Here is a 22,117-nt window from a genome sequence, read left to right as displayed (position 1 = left end):
AAAAACCAAATCACAATTTAAAATACATGAGAATAAAATTGAAATCCCAGGACCTCACCCTCAAGCAATCAGACTGTAAAAATGACTAATGCTTTTGCATTTTTACTAGATTACTTTTCCCTTTTCTGAGACTGACTGGACGGCTTTTAAGTTTTGTTTTAATGTCATCTCTTTCTTAGTCACAGGAACTAAAGCCTGTTCCAGCTCTCATCCGACCAAGCAATTAAAAACTGCACATCCGAACATCCACCCATTATCCATATCTGCATCCTGAGTGGTGTCGTGGGGGCAAATGAAGCCTATTCCATCCATCATACAGCAAAAGCATTTTACGCTTTGAACAGGAAGTCAGTCCATAGAAGGGCTTCATTCACAAAGTGATCATCATACTCAATTCCTGAGAGGCAATGAAGAAACACTAGTTTAACCTCTTCAACATGTTTTTAGACTGCAGGAGGGGGGAGAAAATTAAAACGTAATACTATGGGTGCTTTTCTCAGTCTATAGGCTCCTACTGCCTCGGCTGCTCTAGGTGCCTCTGTCAGTCCTGGGTCTTGGGGGCGTAAGTTGGGACATTCACACCTGCCCTATGGGTGAGGTTTTTTTTAGTGGAATGACAGCGGGTGTCTACCCATGAGTGTTTAGTTGGCTGGAGGCCCCACTGAAACCCTTGTGGTCAGCTCTGGCAGGTCAAGTTACCTAAGTCAGTTAAACCCCCATCAAAGCTCCGACTGAGGGGACAGTGTTCAGGGGCCTGGGTCTGCTACTGGGGGCTGACGATTACATGCCTCCTCTTTGTGCGTGTAGGGTAGCTGGGCCTGGGGGTGTCAATGTACCCTGCAATGCCTCTGCCACTTCTGCCTAAAGGCTTGCTTCCCCTCATCTGGGGGGTTTAAAAACTGAGAACAGCTTGGAAAATGTCCCAAACTTCCCACTTTATCAAACCAAATTTCCTTAGGCATTAGAGTTTTTGGGGAGGGGTCAGCCTGTGACATACCTTGGATGTTTTTGGCTGAGGATCTTTCCCTCTTGGTTAATGTTCTGTGCCCCCCATTGTTTATTAATTGCACGTTGGGCGTATGGGGTCCTTTGATGACAGGGCACTTGGACACTGCCAACAAACAGGGGTCCACAGAGCCCCACCCACTAAATTTCAATTACATCTTTTAGTTCATAGAGGGTCATTTCAGGTTTGGCCTGATGTTTTTGTAAAATATGTTTGGTGACTGAAGTTAAAGAAGCAAAAACATGTATGGATCAAATGTTTATTGTTAAGCAGTATATTACAGTAAATAGCAAGGACTCCTTTTAAATGTGCCAAAAGTTATAAATTGTTTACTAGGCAATTAAAACACACCACCTCAACTATTAAAATGAAGAAAAAAATCCTCTTACAGTGAGCTAAAAATAAAAGCTTTTAAAAAACTTTTAAGCAAAAATTAAATCTAGCCAAGGGAGTTTTGAAAACTATTGTTCCAGAGTCTCATGTTTAACTTTGTTTCTCTCAACAAGGACATTTCTTACTCATTTATATTAATCATACTTAAAGAAATCGACAAACTATTCCTTAAGACAAAATTTAGGCTTCAATTGAGTCCTATTTCTTCAATCTTTATGTTGAATTTAACTCATGAAGCAGAACAAGGACAATCTTATCACAACTTTCTGAGCTAATGTTCCATAGCCAGTGTGTAAAAGCTGCACAATTTGAGTGTTTCAAGTGACTTTGCCTAAACTGTGTTTCCATTAAAACTCATTTCACTCCTAATTCTGTAAAACTGCATATTTGTTTACATCACAGTCTAAAGTAAGGGCTTTGTAGAACCTTAACACGTATAAAATTAGGCTTTACTGAAGTGTAACTAATAGAGTCACTGCTTCTGTTAGCCTGTAGACCATGTTAAGCCATTTTTATACGTGGGCAAATATATTCCTATTGTTGTTTATTATAGAGCTGTGGGCATCAAGATTAGGGAGACTTTCCTTTGGAATATTTTTGTCTCTTATTGATAATATTTTTAGATCAGAGGAGCAGCGGAAAAATTAGTCAAACCAAAAATGCATTTTCAAACTCTGAACTTCAGAATGTCATTGTTAGTCTAAATCCCTCTAAAGAATAAACGAAGAGCAAATCAAATATGAACATCTAATCTTTAAACTCTTTTTTTTTAGCTACACCCAAACCTCGGGTTATTAAAAACAAGATTGCAACTAATAAATATAGGTAAATCATGCTTAAAGCTCCACTCTGTGAATTTAACCCAAGAAAACATCTCCATAAAAGCCCATTTCTCCAACTCTCTTCTCTCCAGGCTTGTCCACAAGTTCAGGGAAGTGCGCCCCCATGCAGCTGTTTACTGCCTCTTTAACCTCTGCTGGCAAAGACCTCAGCTTTTGAGTATGCTCCTTTACCGCCTCTTGATTGAGCTGCAAAAAAGAATAATTTTTAAAATGCATTTATAGCTTATACTGTAAAAAAAAAAAAAGAAGGATCACCACTGGGCCAAAGACTGAGATATTGCATTGAGTGCAATCTAAGTGGTTAATCAGAAATAATCACTACAGCAAATATTTAATTAATAAGCTCAAAAATGAATGAGTCTCATTCATTTCTTTGTTTTTTGAGCATCACTTAAATTCCTCCCCCAGCTTCTCACTAAATAAATAAAAAATGAATTTGTAACACCATTGATGAGACCACAGCATCCATCTGACGTTCACACATCTAAACCATCTCACATCTCTGCCAGGATTTCTCCAAATTAAAGAGAGTTGTTGTCACTGCAACGCTCTGACATCATTTACAGCTGTGGTAGACTGGTTTGCTGTTTAAACAGGATGTGTCACCACACAGCATTTACGCAAATGGACAGATGGCTCGTCTTAAAAATGCATCTGAAAAACAGGGATTACTTTTGGGTGTAAATTAGATTCTAGATCTTTGCAAAGTAAACAAATTGTTAAAGTTTTCACAGAAAAGGTTGTGAGGAAAACATTTTTTTTTTACCAAAAAATTGACTAGTCTGTAAGTTTAATCAGTTAAAAAACATTCAGGAACTGATCAGAAAGCCCTTTTTTTTTAAAATCTAACTTCAGTCTGCACCTTCTCATGTGCTTTATTAGCATACCTGATTCGTCAAGGTCTTGATTTCTTCCAGTGTGGCCTCTTGTTTCCTCATCAGAGCTTCTTGTTGTGGAAAGGACTCTGAAGACTGCTTCAACACAGGAAAGAACAAAGCATGTCACTCCTGAGAAGCTCCATCGATTTGTGGTTTTAAATGCGTGTGGGGGCATAAATGTGCATGTCGAGTGAGAGATGCACACTGCTATTGTGTCCGTGAGCATTTCATCTACTCATGTTCCTCTCAGTGAGTGAATGTATACGTACCCACGGGAGGCAACCTGAGAGAAAGGATCAATACATTTAAGTAGCAGGTTAGACTTGTCCAGTTGGATTATACAGCATTCGCTTCAATCGAGCATTTAACACTGAGACACTGTTGATTAAATAAGTGATTATGTCACAAAGTGCTGCTGCAATTAAAGGATAAATGCTGATTGACTTGATTGGCTTGAAACGCAATGCCACCCGAATGTGTGGGGGGCTGAGACATCCACAGTGACTCATTAGCCCAGATGTATGAGCTCTGAATTTTGACAAGCTGAGATAAGAAGAGGAGAAGCTCTTAGTGAGTCATGGGCCTCTCACATAGATGAACCCACTCACTGTAAACAGCCTCTGAGTTTATAGGCAAGCTCGCTCCGGCCACTGTGTGCTGCACTTTATCCAAGACTGTGTGTAAGGGTTTGTGATATGGGGCTTATGTTGTTCAGAAACCCTTGACTGTGTAGGTGTGCACTGGGTTCAGCAATGTACATCTGTTCCTGTAAGCCACATGTGGGTGTTTGCCAACATGTGACGCAACATGCCTATGGTAAGGTTTGGTTGTCTTTTTTTCATGTTTTTACTTTGTAACTATGGTTACAGTGTTAGCCACAATCCTTTCTGAAGCACTTCTCCACAAGGTGGTTTTTGTTAGGTTTCAGGTGGACACGGACCACATGGGAAAAGCTTTTAAATCAAAATTCAACAGGAGCTTCAACCTTTTTGAAATGTTTTTTGACCTTTCCTGTCCTGTCTGTGCAATGCTGTCAAACAGATGAATACGTTACATAGATACTAGATTTACCAAATCCTTGATTCTGCAAGTTGTCCCACTTAAAAAAATGAGAGAGGTGTGTAATGTTCATCATCACTAAACTGTAAGAGACAGAATGTAAGAGACTAATCCAGGCAATCACATTGCATGTCTTTTTCTTTAGATATTTTTATAATGGTGCAGAAAATAACTATTTATTCCAAAAAATAACAGCAATTCTGGCCCTTATTTATAATATAAGGGATATATTATAACTTTTTCTTTACGAAGCTCTTCTATCCTCCACTAATTACACGTGCTACATTGGTACCTGTTTAAACTGGTTCAACTATGTTGATGCAAGAGTGAGCCGGTTTGGCAGTTTCCTGTTTCAATCTCAGGTTGGGTTAGGACTAGACTACTAAGGAATTTTATGTCAACATTAAGGGGAAAAAAGAGTTTTTTCCAAGGGTCTCCTATGGTCTTTGCATTTACTGTTGAAGTGTATTTAGACTGTAGTCAAACTCTTAGAAAGTAGAACAAGTACATAGACCTGAGCAAAACTCTGGAAACTCAATCAGAAGGAAAAACGATGCTTTAGAACCTTGACGGGAACTTACTGTATGTGGCCATTCCACTTTATTAATTAACCACAGTCTACTTAAGCACTTCACTGAGCCACAGTCAGTGCGAAGTATTGTTTGTGCCACTCTGCCTTCTTTACCGAGCTTTTTTATTTGGACCTGATCTTCTGTCTTCTGACCCTGACTCCTTCCTGGATTTTGACCACCCTGTCTCTCCTCTAATGATTTCATGCCTCTTACTGACCCCTGCCTGCCTGACCCTGATTTAGTTTGTGGACTTTTAGCTGAGCTAACAAACCTGCTGCATTTGGATCCAGCCGTCTGCCTGTTCTTGTGACAGCACCAATAACTGTTTGTTAGAGAGTTAGAGAGAATGATCTATAGAGAGTCTTAGTGTATGAGCAAACCTTCATGAGTTTAAGGCCAAATGTGGATTTTGTTTATAATATAGGTTTTGAAAAGCATTCTGCTTCTTCCTTTTCTTTCATCATAAACAATACATGAAAAAACTTGTTAATGTATTTGTTCTTATAATCAACAAAGTTGGTTTATTCTGTTTTACTATAGCTGTTTTGTTAAAAATAATTTTAAGGTGAGCAAAACAAGCGCCAAATAAGATAAAGATTAAAATGATTAATATCCAGCTGATATAAACTCTCAGATGCTATGTAAATTGTCAATTTTCAATTTGTTTATAATGAACTTCTTGTACTTTCTACTTTAAGCTAATTCACCATCAAGAATCAAACAGCTGTGTTATCAGCTCTTTAGAAAACTATATAAAACTTTTCTTTATGAAAGGTTTTGTTTGTAGCACTTTATCACAAAGAACAAAATAAGAAGTTTGACAATCATCTATCCTATTGTATGTCTCTGATTTCCAGTTTTACACATATCAATACAAGGAAAAGTTTAAATTTTAGGTACTTACTACTCCTTCCGATTGACTGGTTTCGTCTAGTACCTCAGTGCTCATCGCTTTTTTCAGCCTAAATCAGGAAGATTGATGTAATTAATGAATGTGTCAAAAACAGAAACATTTATAGCTTGTTTCATCACTTTTCTATTTAGCTGGTTATTTTGATGAAGGGAAATTGAAATGAAAGTTAGTGAGGTCTCACTTTGGTTTTTCTGTGGATGAACACTTGGAGACCGTTTTCTTTTTCTCTTTGGTTTCACTGCAATGAAAAGCAAATGCAAAAAATAAAGTTGTGAAATCTTAAAAGTAAAAAACGATTCAAATCAAGACCCAAAGAGTTGTGTGTCGAACTGGACTTTATCCTTAAAGTAGACAGGTAGGCGCTCACAGCTGTCTTTAGTTTCCCTTTTTTCGTCTAAACACTCGCAAGACAACAGCTGTCTCAATACTACCATCTGCTTGCTGAGGACTCTGAACAACACAACAAAAGTCAGCCAAGGACATTGGAAGACCCGCCTGCTGAGGTGATTCATTTATTATTCGAGGTATTTTCTTTCAAAATGTCAACTTTTTCACCTAGGATGACACACACATGCAGTGTGGCACCAAAGCCTCGGGGCACAGATTGGACGGACTCAGCTAGGCCCTCTGATTTGTGCGTCATGTCCCAAATGTGTTGAATGTGTGCTCACACCTTTCCAAAGCCTTCAGCTCACTGGTGTGCTTCTCCATGGCCATCTCCATCAGTTTAGCAAGTCTCTGTCGTTAAAAAGAAATGCAGAAATGGCTGAGTCACAGTCAATGAAATGTTCTCCATGATCCCTCACTCCAAATACGGAGTTTAAAACTCCTCATACTGCTTTCTGAGGGTGCACCTGCCTTAAAATAAATGTTACTTTTGCCCAGATTTTGAACCCTGTGCTGAGAGCACCGTAGTCAGATGCTTTATCAATAGAGCCTCTGAAGCGCTGCTGTTTTGCTGCTTGTGATTCAAAAAACACAACAAAGAGAGGTAAAATTAGCTGCTGCAGGGGGAAGATGAATGCCTCCAGCATCATGAAAACTAATCCTATTTTTGGACCCAGATCATTAAAAAAATAAAGACAGCCCAGAGCTGAGAGTGGCAAGAATGGTTGCTAAAAGAGGAATAGATTAAACTGAGACTCCGTGCAACAACAAGTTGAGCTTTTCTTTCATTTTCTAATTTAAAAACTCTCATTTATGGATGAGATAATGGGTTTAACCTACTTAACGAGAGTTTGCTAAGAAGCTAATGCATGAATGACTTTAGCCATATGTCAATTTTAGCAATGTTCCAATTAAAAGTTTGTTGCATATGGATTTTGGCCTCTGGCTCCAATTTTTCTTATTTTAAAGACCCACTCTGATGAAAACACTGTTTTTGTTTTTAATACATTCTTTTCATTGATGATGAATGACATATATTAATAAAATCAAGCTTAAAGTTGCATTTCTAAGTTTTTTTTTTTTAATAATTGTGAATCAAGTGCAGATGAAAAAGTCGTTTGAAAAATAACTTATTTGTGATGTAGAATATATATACTGGTTGGGTCACAAACTCCCTGCTCTGAGCTCTCAGCGACTGGAAGGGGAAAGGGGGGCAGGGTTGCTCAGTGCCAACGGTCCTGCCCACAATTCAGAGGCAAATTTCTAATGAACTCCTGCCACTCTGCAGAAACTGTGTCCTAGAAAACAACACAGGTTTTTTGATTCTGGATTTAAAAAATAGCTATATCATAATAAAAACTTTTAAAATAGTTTAAAAGATGACTGGAGTGAATCTTTAAAAGAGATAATCTCTTCAAGTTTAATATCACTGACCTCTGTGGCACACTGCTCCTTCTTTTTCTTCAGCTGATCACACTGCTCTGTCCACAGAACCTGCAGCTCGGCCTGCATCTTTTCCCTCTGCTCCTGCACCCGTGACGCCTTCACGCTGCTGTCAGAGGTGTCGTCGTCTCCTCTGGTGGACGTGCAGCAAAACACAGCATGACATTTGCAAAAGATTATAAACCTAAGAAACCAAACAGCTACAATATTCTTTTTTAATAACAGCTGGCCTTTCCTGGCAGCTTGTTTAGAAGGAACACTGCAGTAGTGTATTCGACTGCTTTTCCACTGTGAGTCAGGAGTTTTCTGTATTTTGTTTTTAGATCTGCCAAAGCCATTTATAAATATAACCAAGCTGCAAGTTCTGTGCTCTGATTTTAACTTTTTCCTCATGTCAACACAAATGAAACATCCTTTTTGTGTGAGAAAACAAAAGCAGCCACATACTCTTTTTTCTTTAAAGAAACTTTCTTTTTGACAGCCTTGAAGACGTCTGAGTATTTCTGCATCAGCTCCTCTTCTTTTTTCTGATACTTCTTTTCAAACTCTTTCATCTCCCGCTCCTGACGCTTGATGACCTTCAGATAGTTTTTGTGCTGTGTCAGGTGCTCAGTAGTCACAGTTGAAGGCTCTGCAGCAAACACACAAAGGATTAGTTGGGGGTCAACAATGGAAACATTGAAAACACAAACCTGTCTGAGAGTTGTCCCCTGCTCCCGCTGCCTCAGCTGGGGGGGTTGTTTCTTCAGATTTGGGCTCAGCAGAGGCAGGTTCTTCAGAACGCCTGCAGGAGTCCGATACCACCTGCTCTACAACAGGTTCTGATTGTGTATCGGGCTGGTCTTGTGCATCAAGAACTGCCACAGGCTCTTGGGCAGCTTCTTTCTCTTCTACTGCCTTCTTCGGGGAAGAAGCATCCTCTGAAGGGACTTCAGATGAGGGGCCTCCTGCATCCTCAGTAGGAGTTGAAGGAGGATCAGGTTGTGGAGGATCTGCTGCCCCTGGACTGGATTCATGGGCCGCCTGGGCTGACTGGTCAGCAGCATCAGTAGACGGCGTCTTTTCAGATGTGAGCTTTTCTGGATAAAGGAGAACGATTTCTGATAAAATAATACTTTACTAAGATAAATAAACCTGGGACTTCAGGGACTCATTACCTGCTGCAGGGGCTGCACTTTCCTTGACTTTATCTGTGGGAGGTTGGACGACAAGAGGCAACTCATACGGAGAAATGTAGTCAGTAGATGACTGCGGGGGGTAGAAAATAGGACAGGAACAATCTGGCAAAACTGGACATGTTCCAGGAACTAATTCAGCAATGTTAGGAGTTTAGTGGAAATCTGAGGACATCAAATCATTGTTTGTTGGCCTTGTTACCTCTTTGGGGGTCTTTGTGGTCTTCTCTGTGCCTTTTGTTGGATTAAATAAGGCATCTGTGAAATCTGACACCGGAAAATGAGAGAAATGTAAGTTGTAATAGTTTTGTCACAAACTTTTCTGTGAAGAGGGTGATCTTTAGATTGTGATTTCTTTTCAAAGAACGGTAAATGTAGGCTGAGTACCTGCAAAGGCAGCAGGGATGTAGTCCTTAACCTCAATGTACACAAAAAGAGCAGGCAGAGTGAGAGGCATGTTGCTCTCGCTGCGCAGACAGATGTGATGGAAACCTGCAAGAGCAAAACCAGAATCTTTGGATATTTAGGAAAAACTGATGGAGAACTTCAAACACATTCTGATGATTTGGTGTTTAGCTGTTTGTAAATCATGATGGTGGTGCATGTTTGTTCACCTGACTGGATGGCATCGACGGGAATAATTCTGTGTCCCAGAAACTTCCCATTTTCTTCATGGACCACAATTCTTAAAGAGGCCAATTCTGGAAGCAAAATCTAACAAAAAGAACAAGTTCACTTTACATGTAAGAGTCCTTATTTAAACCATCTTAATGCCTTCATGACCCACCTTCTCAAAAACAAAAGGCTCCTCATTCCAGACAGGGTTAATGGCGTTGGGTGTGGTGGACCACTTGGTGCGATACTTTTTCTTGGGGTCACCGGGGAGTCCGATAACTTCCACTTCCACTCCAGTTTTCACATTCTTATCTGACAGAAACTGTCCTGAGTATATCTAGAAATAGAAACAAATGTGCTGTTGGGCTTGCGCCAATACTTCATTAATCCCTGAGGGAAATTACAAAACAAAAAAAATGAAATGCAGTGATCAGTTATAATAAATGATTTATGTGCATTTTAATGTAGATTGGTTTGACATCCCAAGATAGACACGATAGCAAGAATGTGGATCTGCCTTGATGGTGAGGGTGCTGGCCACGACTGTGTCAATCCTGTCGCAAAAAGGGTCAAACTTCTTGTCTCCACGACGCAGGACGTCGTGCTTGAGCAGGTAACCCGTCCTGCCGTTGAATTCAAACAGAGCCATGTTCAGCTGCATGGGGAAATCTGCAAACACACATAAAGAGTCCATTCAAGCTACCTGTCTTCAGCTTGAGGAGCAGCACTGAGCACAGCAGAGGCCTGTGCAGTAAAAGGAGGTGCAACACTGCCCCACTGTGGTGAAAAGTAGAAGCTCAGCTTAAGGACACCAAAAAAAAAAATGTTATAAAAAGGAAAACAATTCTTTGTTTGTTTCTTCTCTTTTTGCACCATACCCATGGTTTGGTAGTTGAGTGCCACCATCTGGCAGCCAACGTTCCAAAAAGGTTGAGGGGAGTAGTTGGATGAGTCCATTCTGGTTCCTTTGGGATAAATCCTGCTCATCTGCCTCTTATTGTATCTGAAGAAAATTGTTAAGTGACCATGAATATTTATATTTTTCACTGGTCACAAAAATACACTTTTCAACCAATTTTATTTTTTAGGGGTTTGGAACACTTTTCAAGGATACTCGACAAATTCAACTGCAGTCTTGGAAATCATTGCTTCCCCTTTGGTTTCCACAAAGGATGAGATGACGTAACTCTTATTTTTCTCTGTGAAGAAAAAAATTATTATTTTTTTTTATGTGTTTACCGTGAAAATGTTGTAAGGTTAAAGTTAAAGTAAAGTGCACAGGCTCACTTCTGGCATTGTCGAAAGAGATGAATTTGTTTGGCTGAATGTAGTTAACGATGGATGACATTGCCTCGTAGGCTGTAACTTCTTGTCCTGCTGTGCCCTGGGTGAGAAAAGAGGAATGGTGTTAACTGATATTTGGGGTCTTTTTGCTGGAAACAGATGAAACCTCCATAAAGTACCTCATCAGATGTCTTCATCTTCTCTTCATCTTGTTCTTCTGTATCTTCTTGCTCCTCATTTTCCTCCACAGTTCCTTCTCCATCAGCTAAAGGAAGAAAACATTTTGTGACTTTGGGTAAATAACTAAATGTTGGGGTTCAGGAATGTGCACCTTGGTTCTCCTGACTGGGAGATGTTGGGTTAGTTTCATCCTGGGAGGGACAGTTTGGATCTTGGGGGGTTGCAGCTGCTGCCTGATCGGTGGCTGCTGTGCTGCTTTTCTTCGCCTGGGCTGGTTTTTCATGAGAACCCTTCTTGTTCTTAATGAGGATCTTCCCCATGAGCTCAGAGGGGCTGGGGATCTGCTGGCCTGGCTTCAGCTGGATGGGAAAGACAGATTTCAGAAGATTTTTAGAAAACAAGAAAACAAAACGTATCAGTAAACCAAAATCGTGCTATTATCATTGTAATATTAAGGCAATTTACTATAGTTTGTAGGAACTTTTTGTAATTAGGAGAAAATTTGCTTAGATTTTTGCAATTTCTCTGAAAATTCTGAATAATATTTTAGCCTTTTTGCAGTTGAATTTTGTTTCCCTGATATATCTAGCAGTTTAACACTTGCTGCCTCTACTTCAAAAACACAAACACGTCAATATCTTTGACATGCAGTCAGAGCAGGAAGGAGGTCAACAGACCCTGGCTGGTGATATAAATCCGCTTTGAAGTCCTAAAAGCTCTTATCTGACAGAGATATGAAAGTCGACAGATATTATTGTTCATATGATAATGCGATCTGAGGAAAAGCAGACAAGCCCATGTTGTAGACCTACAGGATATTTGTCCAAAGGCTCTGTGAGCAAGGCATCTCCAAATAGGGTTTTGCAGTAGTTGGCCATCTTTTCTTGCTGTTTAACCCTGAAAGAAATCAAAGGAATCTCTGTCATAAAAGCTTTCTGCTGTAGATTCAATGCCTTCAGCTACATCCACCACATTTTTGTTGCTTTTCAATTACGACATCCTGATATTGTTGCATTGTGGCTACAGCTTTTTATGGCAGCTTTGGGCCCTTACGAGTCCACGTGGTTCTCAAACGAGAGGATGACCGGGTATTTGGAGGTCTTGAAGGCACTCTCTGCAATAGCTTCAATCACGTCCTTTAAAAAAAAAAATGATGTCACAATATGAATTTACATTAACGTGAATGACATAAACGGATGCTGAAATCTGTGAGAGAAAAAAGAAATGAAACAAGAGCTGAACTCTTCAGTTGAGGCTTTCAAAGCCATTCTCTGAAAACATAAACAGAGACACATGAAAGCCTCAGAGTGGACTAAAAGGAGGCTTACAGGAGGTAAACTGAACTATGCTCAGGGGACTGTAAGGCTTCAGCAGCCCATAAATGGGAGTGTGAGCTGCTTGTGTACATTTGTGCCTTTTAAGCCTTTCCTGCACTTATGCTCCTTGTTTCAAATCTTAATGTCTCAAATAAATCAAGTAAATCGAAATATCTGCCACTTGAATCTGTTTTTATTGTCCTAATAAAAGCAAAAACCCTATCGTCATCATGTTTTTTATTACATTTTGCAGTATCCAAATGGCCTATAAATAAACTTTTCTTTTTTGCAAATCATGCTTCTGCATCAAATTTGCATTTTTAATAATGACCTTGAAGAGAATCTCAGTGGTCATGGTGAAGCCATGGGTGATGATGGGCTCTTCATCTGGAGGTTTTCCCTTCCAGCAGTCCAGCTCCAGACACCGACATCCAGACAGAAGACACTGACGGTACATCTCAGGAGAGGACACGCCTGAAAACTGACCAGCTACACAAGGAAGACATGTAAATAATTAAAACTAAAGGCAAACTACAGAAAGGGAAATGTGATGCATTAGTTTGGAGGACTTCGCAGGGGGTTCGACAGGAAAAGGAAAGTGGTGCATTTGACCTGTTAGATAAGTGTTATGGGAAGACTTGATGAAGTAATGGGGTAGGGGTTGGGTCATATCCTGACTCTTTGCTAGCTTGTCTTGCATGACGACTGATGTCTCAGGACCCATCAGGAAGAACAAAAGACCTTCTGGAGAAATAAAGCCTGCAGATAAAAATTACAATTAAAAAGGTCCAACTTTATTTAGGTCATCACATATTAAGCTGGTCTTCTGTGAGGCTCACCTCTGTTTGAATTCGTAGAGATGGGCTCATACTTGTCAATCAAAGCCTTGATCTGGTCTTGTCGCAGACGTGGAAACAGCTCCTCATTGAGCCGGGAGTCCCTCTGCTTCTCATAGAGGAACTTGGTGAAGTTCTCCTTGCTCATTGTGGGTTTGGTGGAGCTGGGGTGAAAAATGTGGCATAACAGTTACATCAGCAAGGCACCCATTGTGTCTCACAGCCATTGCAGTCTACCACCTGAACGCATACACATAGCTGCAGACGAGCCCTAACACAAAGTATATAACAGAATTTCATATAATTAAAGCAGCATCAGAGGATTTCTTGATGCTAAACTAATAAAAAAAATTCGGGAAGTGTAATTTGAAAAGCACAAAAGTAGACTCACTAAGAAGTGAAAATCTCATAGATTTCAGGCCGAGGACACAGATTCATCATGAAGGTCCTGAAGGCTGCTTCAGTGAACACATCCGCTTTCATAGAGTCATACTGAAGCAGAAAGACAAAAATTGATTCTAATAAATGAAAATTGAGTAAATAAAAGTTTTAACACCGTCTAGAGCATGAGATTGTAATTTTCTACCTTTCCCTTTGGGAGGTGTGCTGCAGCTAAGGCACTTTCCACCCTTTTTTTGTCGGCAGGAAACATCTTGTAAATGCTGGGAAAACACAAGTAGAAAGGCTGAGACAAAAATCATGAAAATCTGCCATTCTGACTCATCCTGGAACGGAGTACTGTGACCTACTTCTTCACTGGAATCTTGCCATCCTTGTTGGTTTGGAGGGAAATGCGGACGTATCTGCAGTTCAATGTACATTACTGTTAACTGTCACTTTAATTCCAAGCTTAGTAAAAGAACATTGTTTTACTTTCCAAAAAATTTACTCACATTTTCTCCAAAAAGACTTGTCTGCATGCATTGTTTCTTGCAGCATTATAAGAAATCGCAAGAATATCGTTCGCCCAGTTCTGTCGTGCATTTAGAAAGAAGCGGGAAGTCAGTTATAAATTTGCATCATGACCTCAGACTTCAATATTAAATGCACAAAACGATTTCCACTAGATGGCATCAACAAAGCAACACTCTGGGATGTGATAGCAGCAAAGTTTAGATTTGAAGAAGACAATCGTAATTTCATTACTGCTAATTGAATCTGGCTGTTGGAGTCATAATGTCTGATAAAACCAAACAGTTAGCAGACGGTTTCTTATTAACAGGGATGCAGGGGCTTATTGTGTAACGGCTGACAGCCAGTGGCGTGCTTGAGCAATTAAACCAAGTGTTCAACTAATACAGTGTGATTACCTGTGTCACTTTGTCTTTTGAGGCAAAGAAGTTGTGATATGTCAGATTCACCATGTCTGGACCTGAAACGATGGTCAAGGTTTTGGCAAGGTGGTTGCTGTCAGGAAAATCCAGGTTGAACACATTACGGACTTTTGGATGCTGTGAAAAGAGGGAAAAAAGAAGCATTGAGTTGAGACATCCCTTTGTGTGTCCCATTCTTAAACCAGCCACTGCCGTTGCTCTTGCTGACGCTGACGTCAAACGTGGAGCAGATTTCCCAAACAGCCCCTGAGGGGCAAAAGAGGATGCACTGCACCCCTACTGAATTGACTAAGCGCTCCAGGCCTTCCCTAAGGAAAACAACAGACTGCAGCTGCATATGGCAATACCCTCTGCAGGCCAGTGAGAGATGCAGAATCAACAAACGTCAGCCTCCAGCGCAATAAAGAAAAAAAAGGAAAGAAGCGTGCGTTTATGTTTGTGAGCATCTGCTGCTTCATGCAGTTGAGGAGTAACCCTGGTGTGTTTGCCCTGTGCTGTTTTTGCATTGCAAATACGCTTTTTGGATTAATGAGCAAATTTGGGTCCTGACACATCATTTGTATATTTGCAGAGATTCTTACACAAGAGGCAAATGAATTTGACTAAATTGGATTTGAGCGTGTACTACTACAATGTATTACAATGTATACTCACTTTGGGAAGTTTGGCATATTTTCCTGTTCTGGTATCTCTGATTGTGTTAACGTCCAGGAATGTTGTCTCCTACAAAACCAAAAAAGAAAATCAAATCCAGCTCTAAATTCTAAATCCAGGCACAGAGCCAAATATGGATTGAGGTATGTGTCATCGTTGGGGGGGGGGGACCAAAAGCAAACAGAGGGATTTGTTTTGTTTGTGTGAAGAACATGTCGCTGCATTGTCTTAAAGCAGGAAATCAGCTGTTCTTTTTTTTTAAGTCCAAGTGTTCACAAATATTCTGTGATCCTCAACAAAACAGGAGCTCAGACGAGCTCAGACAACAATAAATGTGGGTTTTAGGGATTTTCTGGCGTCAAACCAGAAGGAATTTCATGAAAAACCAAAACCCGGATAAGCAAAATCGCACATTAGGATTAATCAATCAGTCCTGGATGCCCTCTACCTGCTTGGTATGTAGATCTATGAAGAATCACATACAATCTGATTTATTGCACTGTGTTTGAGTCTGCACTAAAAAGGCAAAAGCTTATAAAGTCACATAGAAAAATAAGTGACAAATGAAATGTTATCCGGTAATATTCTACAACACTCATTTATTTATTATTTCACATTTACTAATCTGACATACTTTTATCCAAAAGACCTACCAAGATTTTTGTATAAGGAACAAAGTAGAGATTAGAATGTTGTTCAGTGTCACAATGACTAAGACCCTTCAATTCGGAAATAAACAAATAATATAGATTAAAAAAAGGAAGAATGTTAAGTGTATTGAGGGTAATACTGAAGTAGTGATGACCTTGCTTTGGTTCATCCAGTACACATAGAACCCTTTTGGATCCATCTTCATCGTCACCGGAACAGTCTTTGTCGAATCCTTAAAAAAATGACATTTTAAAACACAATTTAATTTACGTTTGTCAAATTTATGTAAGAATTGAACTCAATTTATTTTATTTTATTTCTTTACTCACCTCTGACCACTTGGTAAATCTTTCTCCTTTGACCAAATAGTCTTTGACCTCTGGAGGGTCCAGAAAGTACCTTTTCTTATTCATTTTGTTTGTCTAGAGTTTGCTCCGGTATTGCTATAGCTGAGATATTGCCACTTTCTGGATATCTAGCGTCATACTTAACAGCAACCTGATGTCTTCAACTCCAACTAAAGAGATGCACTAACCATGAGCCCAACTCATCAGGCTGTAGACAGGACGCACCCCAACAAATATGCATTGCAAATAAGGTTAGGGAGGGGAAAAAAAATCATGTAACCTGACTAAAGGTGAACATAGAGCTCCAGAACAACAGGAAAAAAGCTGGAATTACTGTGATTTTAAACACTGATTCATCTAAAGGATACGTGACATATGTGTGTGTGTTTATTTGAATGTGTTGGATTTCTATGACAGCACGTTTAGAAGTGAAACGATTTATGTAAAGTTAAAAGAAAAAAAGACTAAAAAAATTCAAAAATATTGCTCAATAATTGAATAATTTTATTAATAATTATTATTATTATAACATGTTTTATTTAAAACAAATTCAAAAGTAACAGAAAAATGTTCTGTGTGGAAACAAACTGAGTGGATGTGATGAGACAAACAGAGGAGATTATTTAAAGAAGGACAAATATAATTAGGGCGTGTCGGACGACATTTTCACTGATTTGAAAATGTTTTTATCCATTTTGAGTGAACTGATCTTTTGATTTCATGCTTTTTCAATGTTTATTATCATCAGTATTTATTTATGGTTTCACTATATACATATATTATATCAGTCTCTAATATTATTAATATTTGGAGGATTTTTCTGGTATTTTTCATCAAATCACTCCAATGCACCAATTGACATCGTTTATTGGCTTTTCATAGGACACTGACTGCAGTTTCAACAGTGACTCCCAGGGTATTTGGATATCATTTAAATAAACCTATTGACTGCACAATATCTAATGCAAACAGTCTGTCAGGAGGAATCACAGAGGAGGAATCACCACAGCTGGTTTAACAGCTAAAGCAACAATAAAAGAGACTTTGAAACCTCTGTGTACTTCAAATGTACACAAATATGGCTCCACCATTAAAGATCTTAAAATAAATGAAACCGACCCTTAGTAAAAATAAAATATAAAAAAGAAGTCTATGTAGACAAGCATACTTAAAAGTGAGGCAGTGTGCAAGAAGTTTACCATTCATATCTACTGAAGGGGTGTAACAATTTATAGACTTAATCAATTTTTATTCTATTCCAAAGGTCCAACCAGATCGATCTGTCTGAGGTTAGTTGTTAATGAAATAATTTGCTTATATTTGGAAATTGGATTGAGGCATGGTAGGTTTGTTTCACTATAACATAAAAAACAATCAAGTGCATCACAGAGGACAACACAGGCGATGTCACCAGAAACTGAAACCATAATTACAGTCCAATGTTTGGAAACACTTTAAAGGTTTTCATGTGACCATACAGTGTGGTTAAATGTTCTAATAATGTTCCCTTTGGATTATTTTTATGTGGAAATTTAACAGTGGGCTAAACTTTGAAAAGAAAAAAAACTACAATTGGAATGTGTTTGCCATTAATTCTTGCTTACTAGTTTGTTTGCAGACATATTTAATTTACACTTGATTATCTTGAAAGAAAGTACAAGAAATCTGGAAAACTTCACCTGTATACTGTACAGTACCAGGTATCTCTGGTTTAAGTTTTGTGTTGAAGGTTTACTTCCTACACTACATGGTATACAGTACTGCTACACTTATACTCAAATATACTTAATAAAAAATCAACTTTAAGTGTACTACTTTTTGCTGAGGGAAAACATGCCGATATTGCATCAATTTACAACAATGTGAGGTTAAAACAAAAGTCACATTTGCTATTACGTGTCTAATTAAAATAGCAATAACTTTTTTCTTCTTTAAAAGGGATGTGTATAAATAAAAGAACAGAAAAGTACTTTTTTACAAATGGCTGCCCAAAATGCAGCCTTTCACCTGTCTGGCCTCGAGGCATGCGCAATAACAAATCCGATTCGCTGTCCATTGTGCTGAAAACAAGTCCTTAAAAACGCTCACGTGTGTCTGAAAATGTTCTCAACATACAACAACCTCTTTGTTGTTCTAACACCGAGGCCTTACATAATAGATGTGAATATGTGAGCGCAGGGATGGCCAAGCGCGCGTGTCATCCTATCCACTTGGGTGCGCACATCTAAACTCTTCTACGGTGGCTTGTACAAGCGATCAGCCACACTACAACATCCTGTTTTGTCTTCCACGGCGTCCCCGGTGTGAGGGTGATGCGATCTGGGAATTTTTGTCCCTGCCTTCTTCAAGGGCTGCCGCACAGCTGCTGCTTCTTTAAGAGCCACCGCCCGCCCCCTCTCTTGTATTTTTAGCTGAGCCAGCTACTTCATTTGCTGGATGAGACAGACAGCTGTGTGACCGCACTCCAGTCCATCCTGCTAATAAATGACATCAAATTGCATCCTGCGGAACCGCCGCGGACCTCAAGCCAGCTGCAACCTGGACATCCTCCCTGGGAAACAGCGTTGCTCTGCGGATGTCGGATGCTGAAGCGCGCAGTGGATGTTGGATTTTCATTATTATGAAACGCGGCGCCGCACCGGGTACCCAACATGGAGCGCCTGTGAGATCAAATGAACTAAATCAGTTTAGCTCCTGAATCTGTGTGGAAGGCTGCTCCAGAATCTTTCTCCGTATCCTCCTGGTCTGGGGATAAGAAAAAGCCTTCAAAACGGAGGGGGTGGTGGAGCACCGAGGGAAAAATAGGGGCAACATGAGAGAGCGGGACTTTATGCCCAATATGGAGAGGGGCAAACCTGCCACTTACACGGGGGACAAGAAGGCTAAGATGGCTGCTAAGACGAACAAGAAGTGGGTGAGACTAGCCACTGTTTTTGCGTATGTGTTGTCGGTGTCCTTAGCGGCGATCATCCTGGCCATTTACTACAGCCTGATCTGGAAACCGACCAGCGGGTCCTCCTCGTCTGGGAAGCCCGGGGTGCCCGACGGGGTCACTCCCGGCGCCAACATGTCAACCGACAGCACACTTTCCACAAACAACAATGTCTCAGAGTGGAACTCTACACAGACCAGGCTGCTGGCTGTCAACTCAACCCTGCTGGGCACGGCGGCGCGCGCACAGGCGTTTCAGTGGGATGGCAGAGCCGTGTCCCCGCGTGGCGCAGGGGCAGAAAGTGCGCACTCCCAGCTCAAGGAAGAACTGTACGCATCCCCTCATGGCCACAAGGGCGCAGAGAGATCGGTGACACAGGCGTCTGAAACCAGTCAATCCATCCCGGCAAGCACAAGGGAGCCTCTGAGCCAGGAGGAGGAGACGCGCAACAACGAGCGCGAGCGAGCGCCAGGGGATGGAGACGCTCTCCGACCGACTTAGATGGCGATCAGAGCCAACAGGACATGGAACGAAGCGCGGGCCTATCACTGTACACACTTTTCATTAAAACAGACTCAAGATGGAGTGTTTGCCATTCCCGCAGGTCGGATAACACACTGGTCCAATTGCAGATGCTGAACTTACGTTAGAGCCTGAAAACTTGCCCTAGAAGAGAGCTGTTTTTCTTCTCCAAACACTGTACCCCTTTTACTATGCGTTTTTGTTATACTTTTGAATTGTTTTAGGCCATCTGTATGCCTTAATGTCTCTCATTTACCTCAGACTCCTTCTGAGGTCGCTTGTTTGCCTAAATTTGTGGACAAATCCTGTATTTATTGAACAGCAAGGAGCGAAAAGGTGCTTTTGCAGAGCAGAAAGCACTTGAAATCACTGCCACTTATCCGTCCGTCTAACTAAGTTCTGTATTTATGAATTTTTAGATTCCTTTGATAGAGCAAAGTCTGGATTTTTGGTTAAAATATCCTGCTTTTCTTGAGTTCTGCTCAGGTACAGTATGTGCAACCATGTAAACGTATTGTGTCTTTGGTTATATACAATAGGACAGGCATACATCTTTTGGCCTTGATAAACTTTTAGTCTATTTAGAGGATTTTTATTAAAGGTACACTATGTAGTGTAAGTACTATATATTACAAAGTACAAATAAACAATCTTTAAAAAGATTCATTGCTATGATTTTATATCAGATCAATGAAGAATTGATCTTAGCACTGCAGTGCTGAGAATTTATAAGAGGTCGTTTATCCGGATAATTCTTAGGAACCTGTTGGGATTTCTGTTTACTTTTTTAAACATGAGTGAGTAAACTTCAAAGAAGTCTGTTGTAAAGGAGCAAGATCAACCGAAATTTCTCAGTTTAGGGTAAATTTAAGGACGTTTATTCACATCTCATGAGAGGGAAGTGTCTGATGTAGTCATTTCCCAGCTCTCCCATTTCCTGCAGTTCTCCACCTAAATCTCCTCAGTCATGTGCCAAACCACGAAGAGGAAGTAAGACCGGTCAGCTGTCTTGTTTTCATAGCAGTGTGCGTGTTTGTTGGGGGGGGGTATTGATTTAAGCTCTATGTTGTTGCATTGAGAGGAACACATTGCACAATGCCACTCGGTGCTTTGATCCCACTCTTTCTGTAAGAGTTTGAGCTTTTGTGCTTGCCGTGATGGGCACCGTTCACAAACCGACCTTAAAATAGAAACAGTTGGATTTCCATGGCCACCAACTCGCCAGGATGCTAACAGTTGTCTTAACATGATGCATTTTTTAAAGGCAAGAAGCCCCATTCATCAGTGAATGCAGCAGAATCAGAATACAAACGGTCTGAAGTGGCAAACTAAGATGCTGTGCTGCTGCAGAAGATGATCGTTGTTTTGTTTTTTCTTGTGACCCATGAGAGTAATAATGATGGGCCTATTGACTAAAGTGTTCATCTACATTGACAGTTATTGTTGGGATCTATATATATATGACTGAGGACACAGCACATAAGACAGCAAACCTACATGCAGATGATTGCATTATCTCATTTAAAAAGGCTCAACTGCTCCCTAAAAATATAAGGATGACATCACTCGCTTTGTAGCAAGAAACAAACTATTCATTAGGATAATAAGACGTACATTAATTGTGACAATTAAAATGCAAGAAATCGTTTTTTTTGTTCAAAGGTTACTCCCTTCTTCAGAGATTACTACAAGCACTACTTCAAGCACTCTTATCCTTAAATTTACCAGGTCCAGTGCTGCTCAGCATACAACACTGGGCACATTCAGACTGGCATGGTCAACGTTTCTGCAAAAAATAGTTTTGCAAAGTAAGACGCATTGCTGTGTTATCTTCAATATATAGCACTCCTCCCTATCATTTCGTCCTCATGATTTAGAGACTTATTCAAACTAATGATCACAGGAACACCAGAGGCAAGGCTGCTACATTTCAAACCGTGACAAAAATGAGGAGGGATGACTGATCTGCCGTTTTCTTTCTGGGTCACATGTCTGACCTTGTCTTAGTTTCAACTGTCCTCATCCAAAATTAAAAAAAACCCGAACTATTGCCTTGGAGTTAAAATCAAACTCATCAGAAGGGAAAATTAATCACTGGCTAATTACCTAAATCTTTGCTACAGAGTGACGCTTTTTTTGACGTTATACATCCCTTTAATCATCAACCAACATGACGTTTCCTCTAATTTTTCTTAGTTAATATGAAATCCTGAAATGAGAAGACACTTAAGTCTGAGAAATCTAACAAACAATATCCATTTAGATCTGCGTTGATCAAACCTTTCTGTTTTCTCTGTCCTGGAGCTTTTCCACAGCAGAGTACAGATAACATAAGCCTACACTGCACTTCAGTCCTCTAATACAGCCTACAGGCCCTATTTCCATAACACCCCCACTGCTGTGTACAATTGTGTCAAACCCTTAAAAGCATTAACTCAGTATCGAATGGAACAAGGGGTGTTGTGCACACCAATAGTGGGTGTATTTTGTAGAAATCAAAATCTATCAGGTTTGTGTTGAAAAGAAGTGCATCGTACATAAAGTACATTGTTGGAAAGAGCACAGCTTGCAACCTGCTGTACGTTGTGTACCAGCCCAGAAGGCTGCTATGGAGATAGCCTTGGGAGAAGATAATTAAATAGTAGCACCTATGGGAGGACCCGACTGTTTGAAGTGAAACAGCCCTGGAGAGGGCACAGCCTAAATTAATCAACACGTAGGGCAAGTGTGGCCCAAGGTCAAGCACTAACAAGAAATGCTGCAGAGGTGATCTATATC

At 40.1% G+C, this 22,117-nt stretch overlaps 2 protein-coding genes and 1 long non-coding RNA gene across 5 annotated transcripts in view; 2 read left to right on the top strand and 1 right to left on the bottom strand.

Annotated features, from left to right (window-relative positions):
• Nucleotides 1–22,117, top strand: part of LOC110017490 (uncharacterized) — a 132,759-nt gene that overhangs the window by 82,274 nt on the left and 28,368 nt on the right. The window lies entirely within an intron of this gene.
• plcb2 (phospholipase C, beta 2) lies at nucleotides 1,254–18,222 on the bottom strand. Of its 2 annotated transcripts, none has more exons than XM_011490103.4 (32): nucleotides 15,868–18,222; nucleotides 15,693–15,770; nucleotides 14,888–14,956; nucleotides 14,210–14,350; nucleotides 13,793–13,872; nucleotides 13,649–13,702; nucleotides 13,486–13,561; nucleotides 13,291–13,391; nucleotides 12,903–13,063; nucleotides 12,676–12,822; nucleotides 12,395–12,552; nucleotides 11,801–11,883; nucleotides 11,560–11,644; nucleotides 10,899–11,106; nucleotides 10,747–10,832; nucleotides 10,571–10,667; nucleotides 10,398–10,482; nucleotides 10,162–10,286; nucleotides 9,801–9,952; nucleotides 9,456–9,620; nucleotides 9,283–9,382; nucleotides 9,056–9,160; nucleotides 8,871–8,935; nucleotides 8,651–8,741; nucleotides 8,186–8,572; nucleotides 7,941–8,124; nucleotides 7,485–7,626; nucleotides 6,337–6,401; nucleotides 5,845–5,901; nucleotides 5,655–5,712; nucleotides 3,129–3,212; nucleotides 1,254–2,427 (listed from the first exon to the last, which is right to left on the bottom strand). In XM_011490103.4, exons 1-32 carry the CDS (start codon nucleotides 15,949–15,951, stop codon nucleotides 2,257–2,259), a joined length of 3,744 nt encoding a protein of 1,247 aa, XP_011488405.1. In that variant the 5' UTR covers nucleotides 15,952–18,222; the 3' UTR covers nucleotides 1,254–2,256.
• Nucleotides 18,174–19,478, top strand: LOC101154992 (uncharacterized). Its single transcript, XM_004082614.5, has one exon. It carries the CDS (start codon nucleotides 18,698–18,700, stop codon nucleotides 19,316–19,318), a length of 621 nt encoding a protein of 206 aa, XP_004082662.1. The 5' UTR covers nucleotides 18,174–18,697; the 3' UTR covers nucleotides 19,319–19,478.

The sequence above is a fragment of the Oryzias latipes genome, chromosome 22, assembly GCF_053564925.1.
Source record: "Oryzias latipes strain Hd-rR chromosome 22, Olatipes_Hd-rR_3.1".
NCBI classification, from domain to species: Eukaryota; Metazoa; Chordata; class Actinopteri; order Beloniformes; family Adrianichthyidae; genus Oryzias; species Oryzias latipes.
This window is presented reverse-complemented; position numbering and strand designations above follow the sequence as displayed.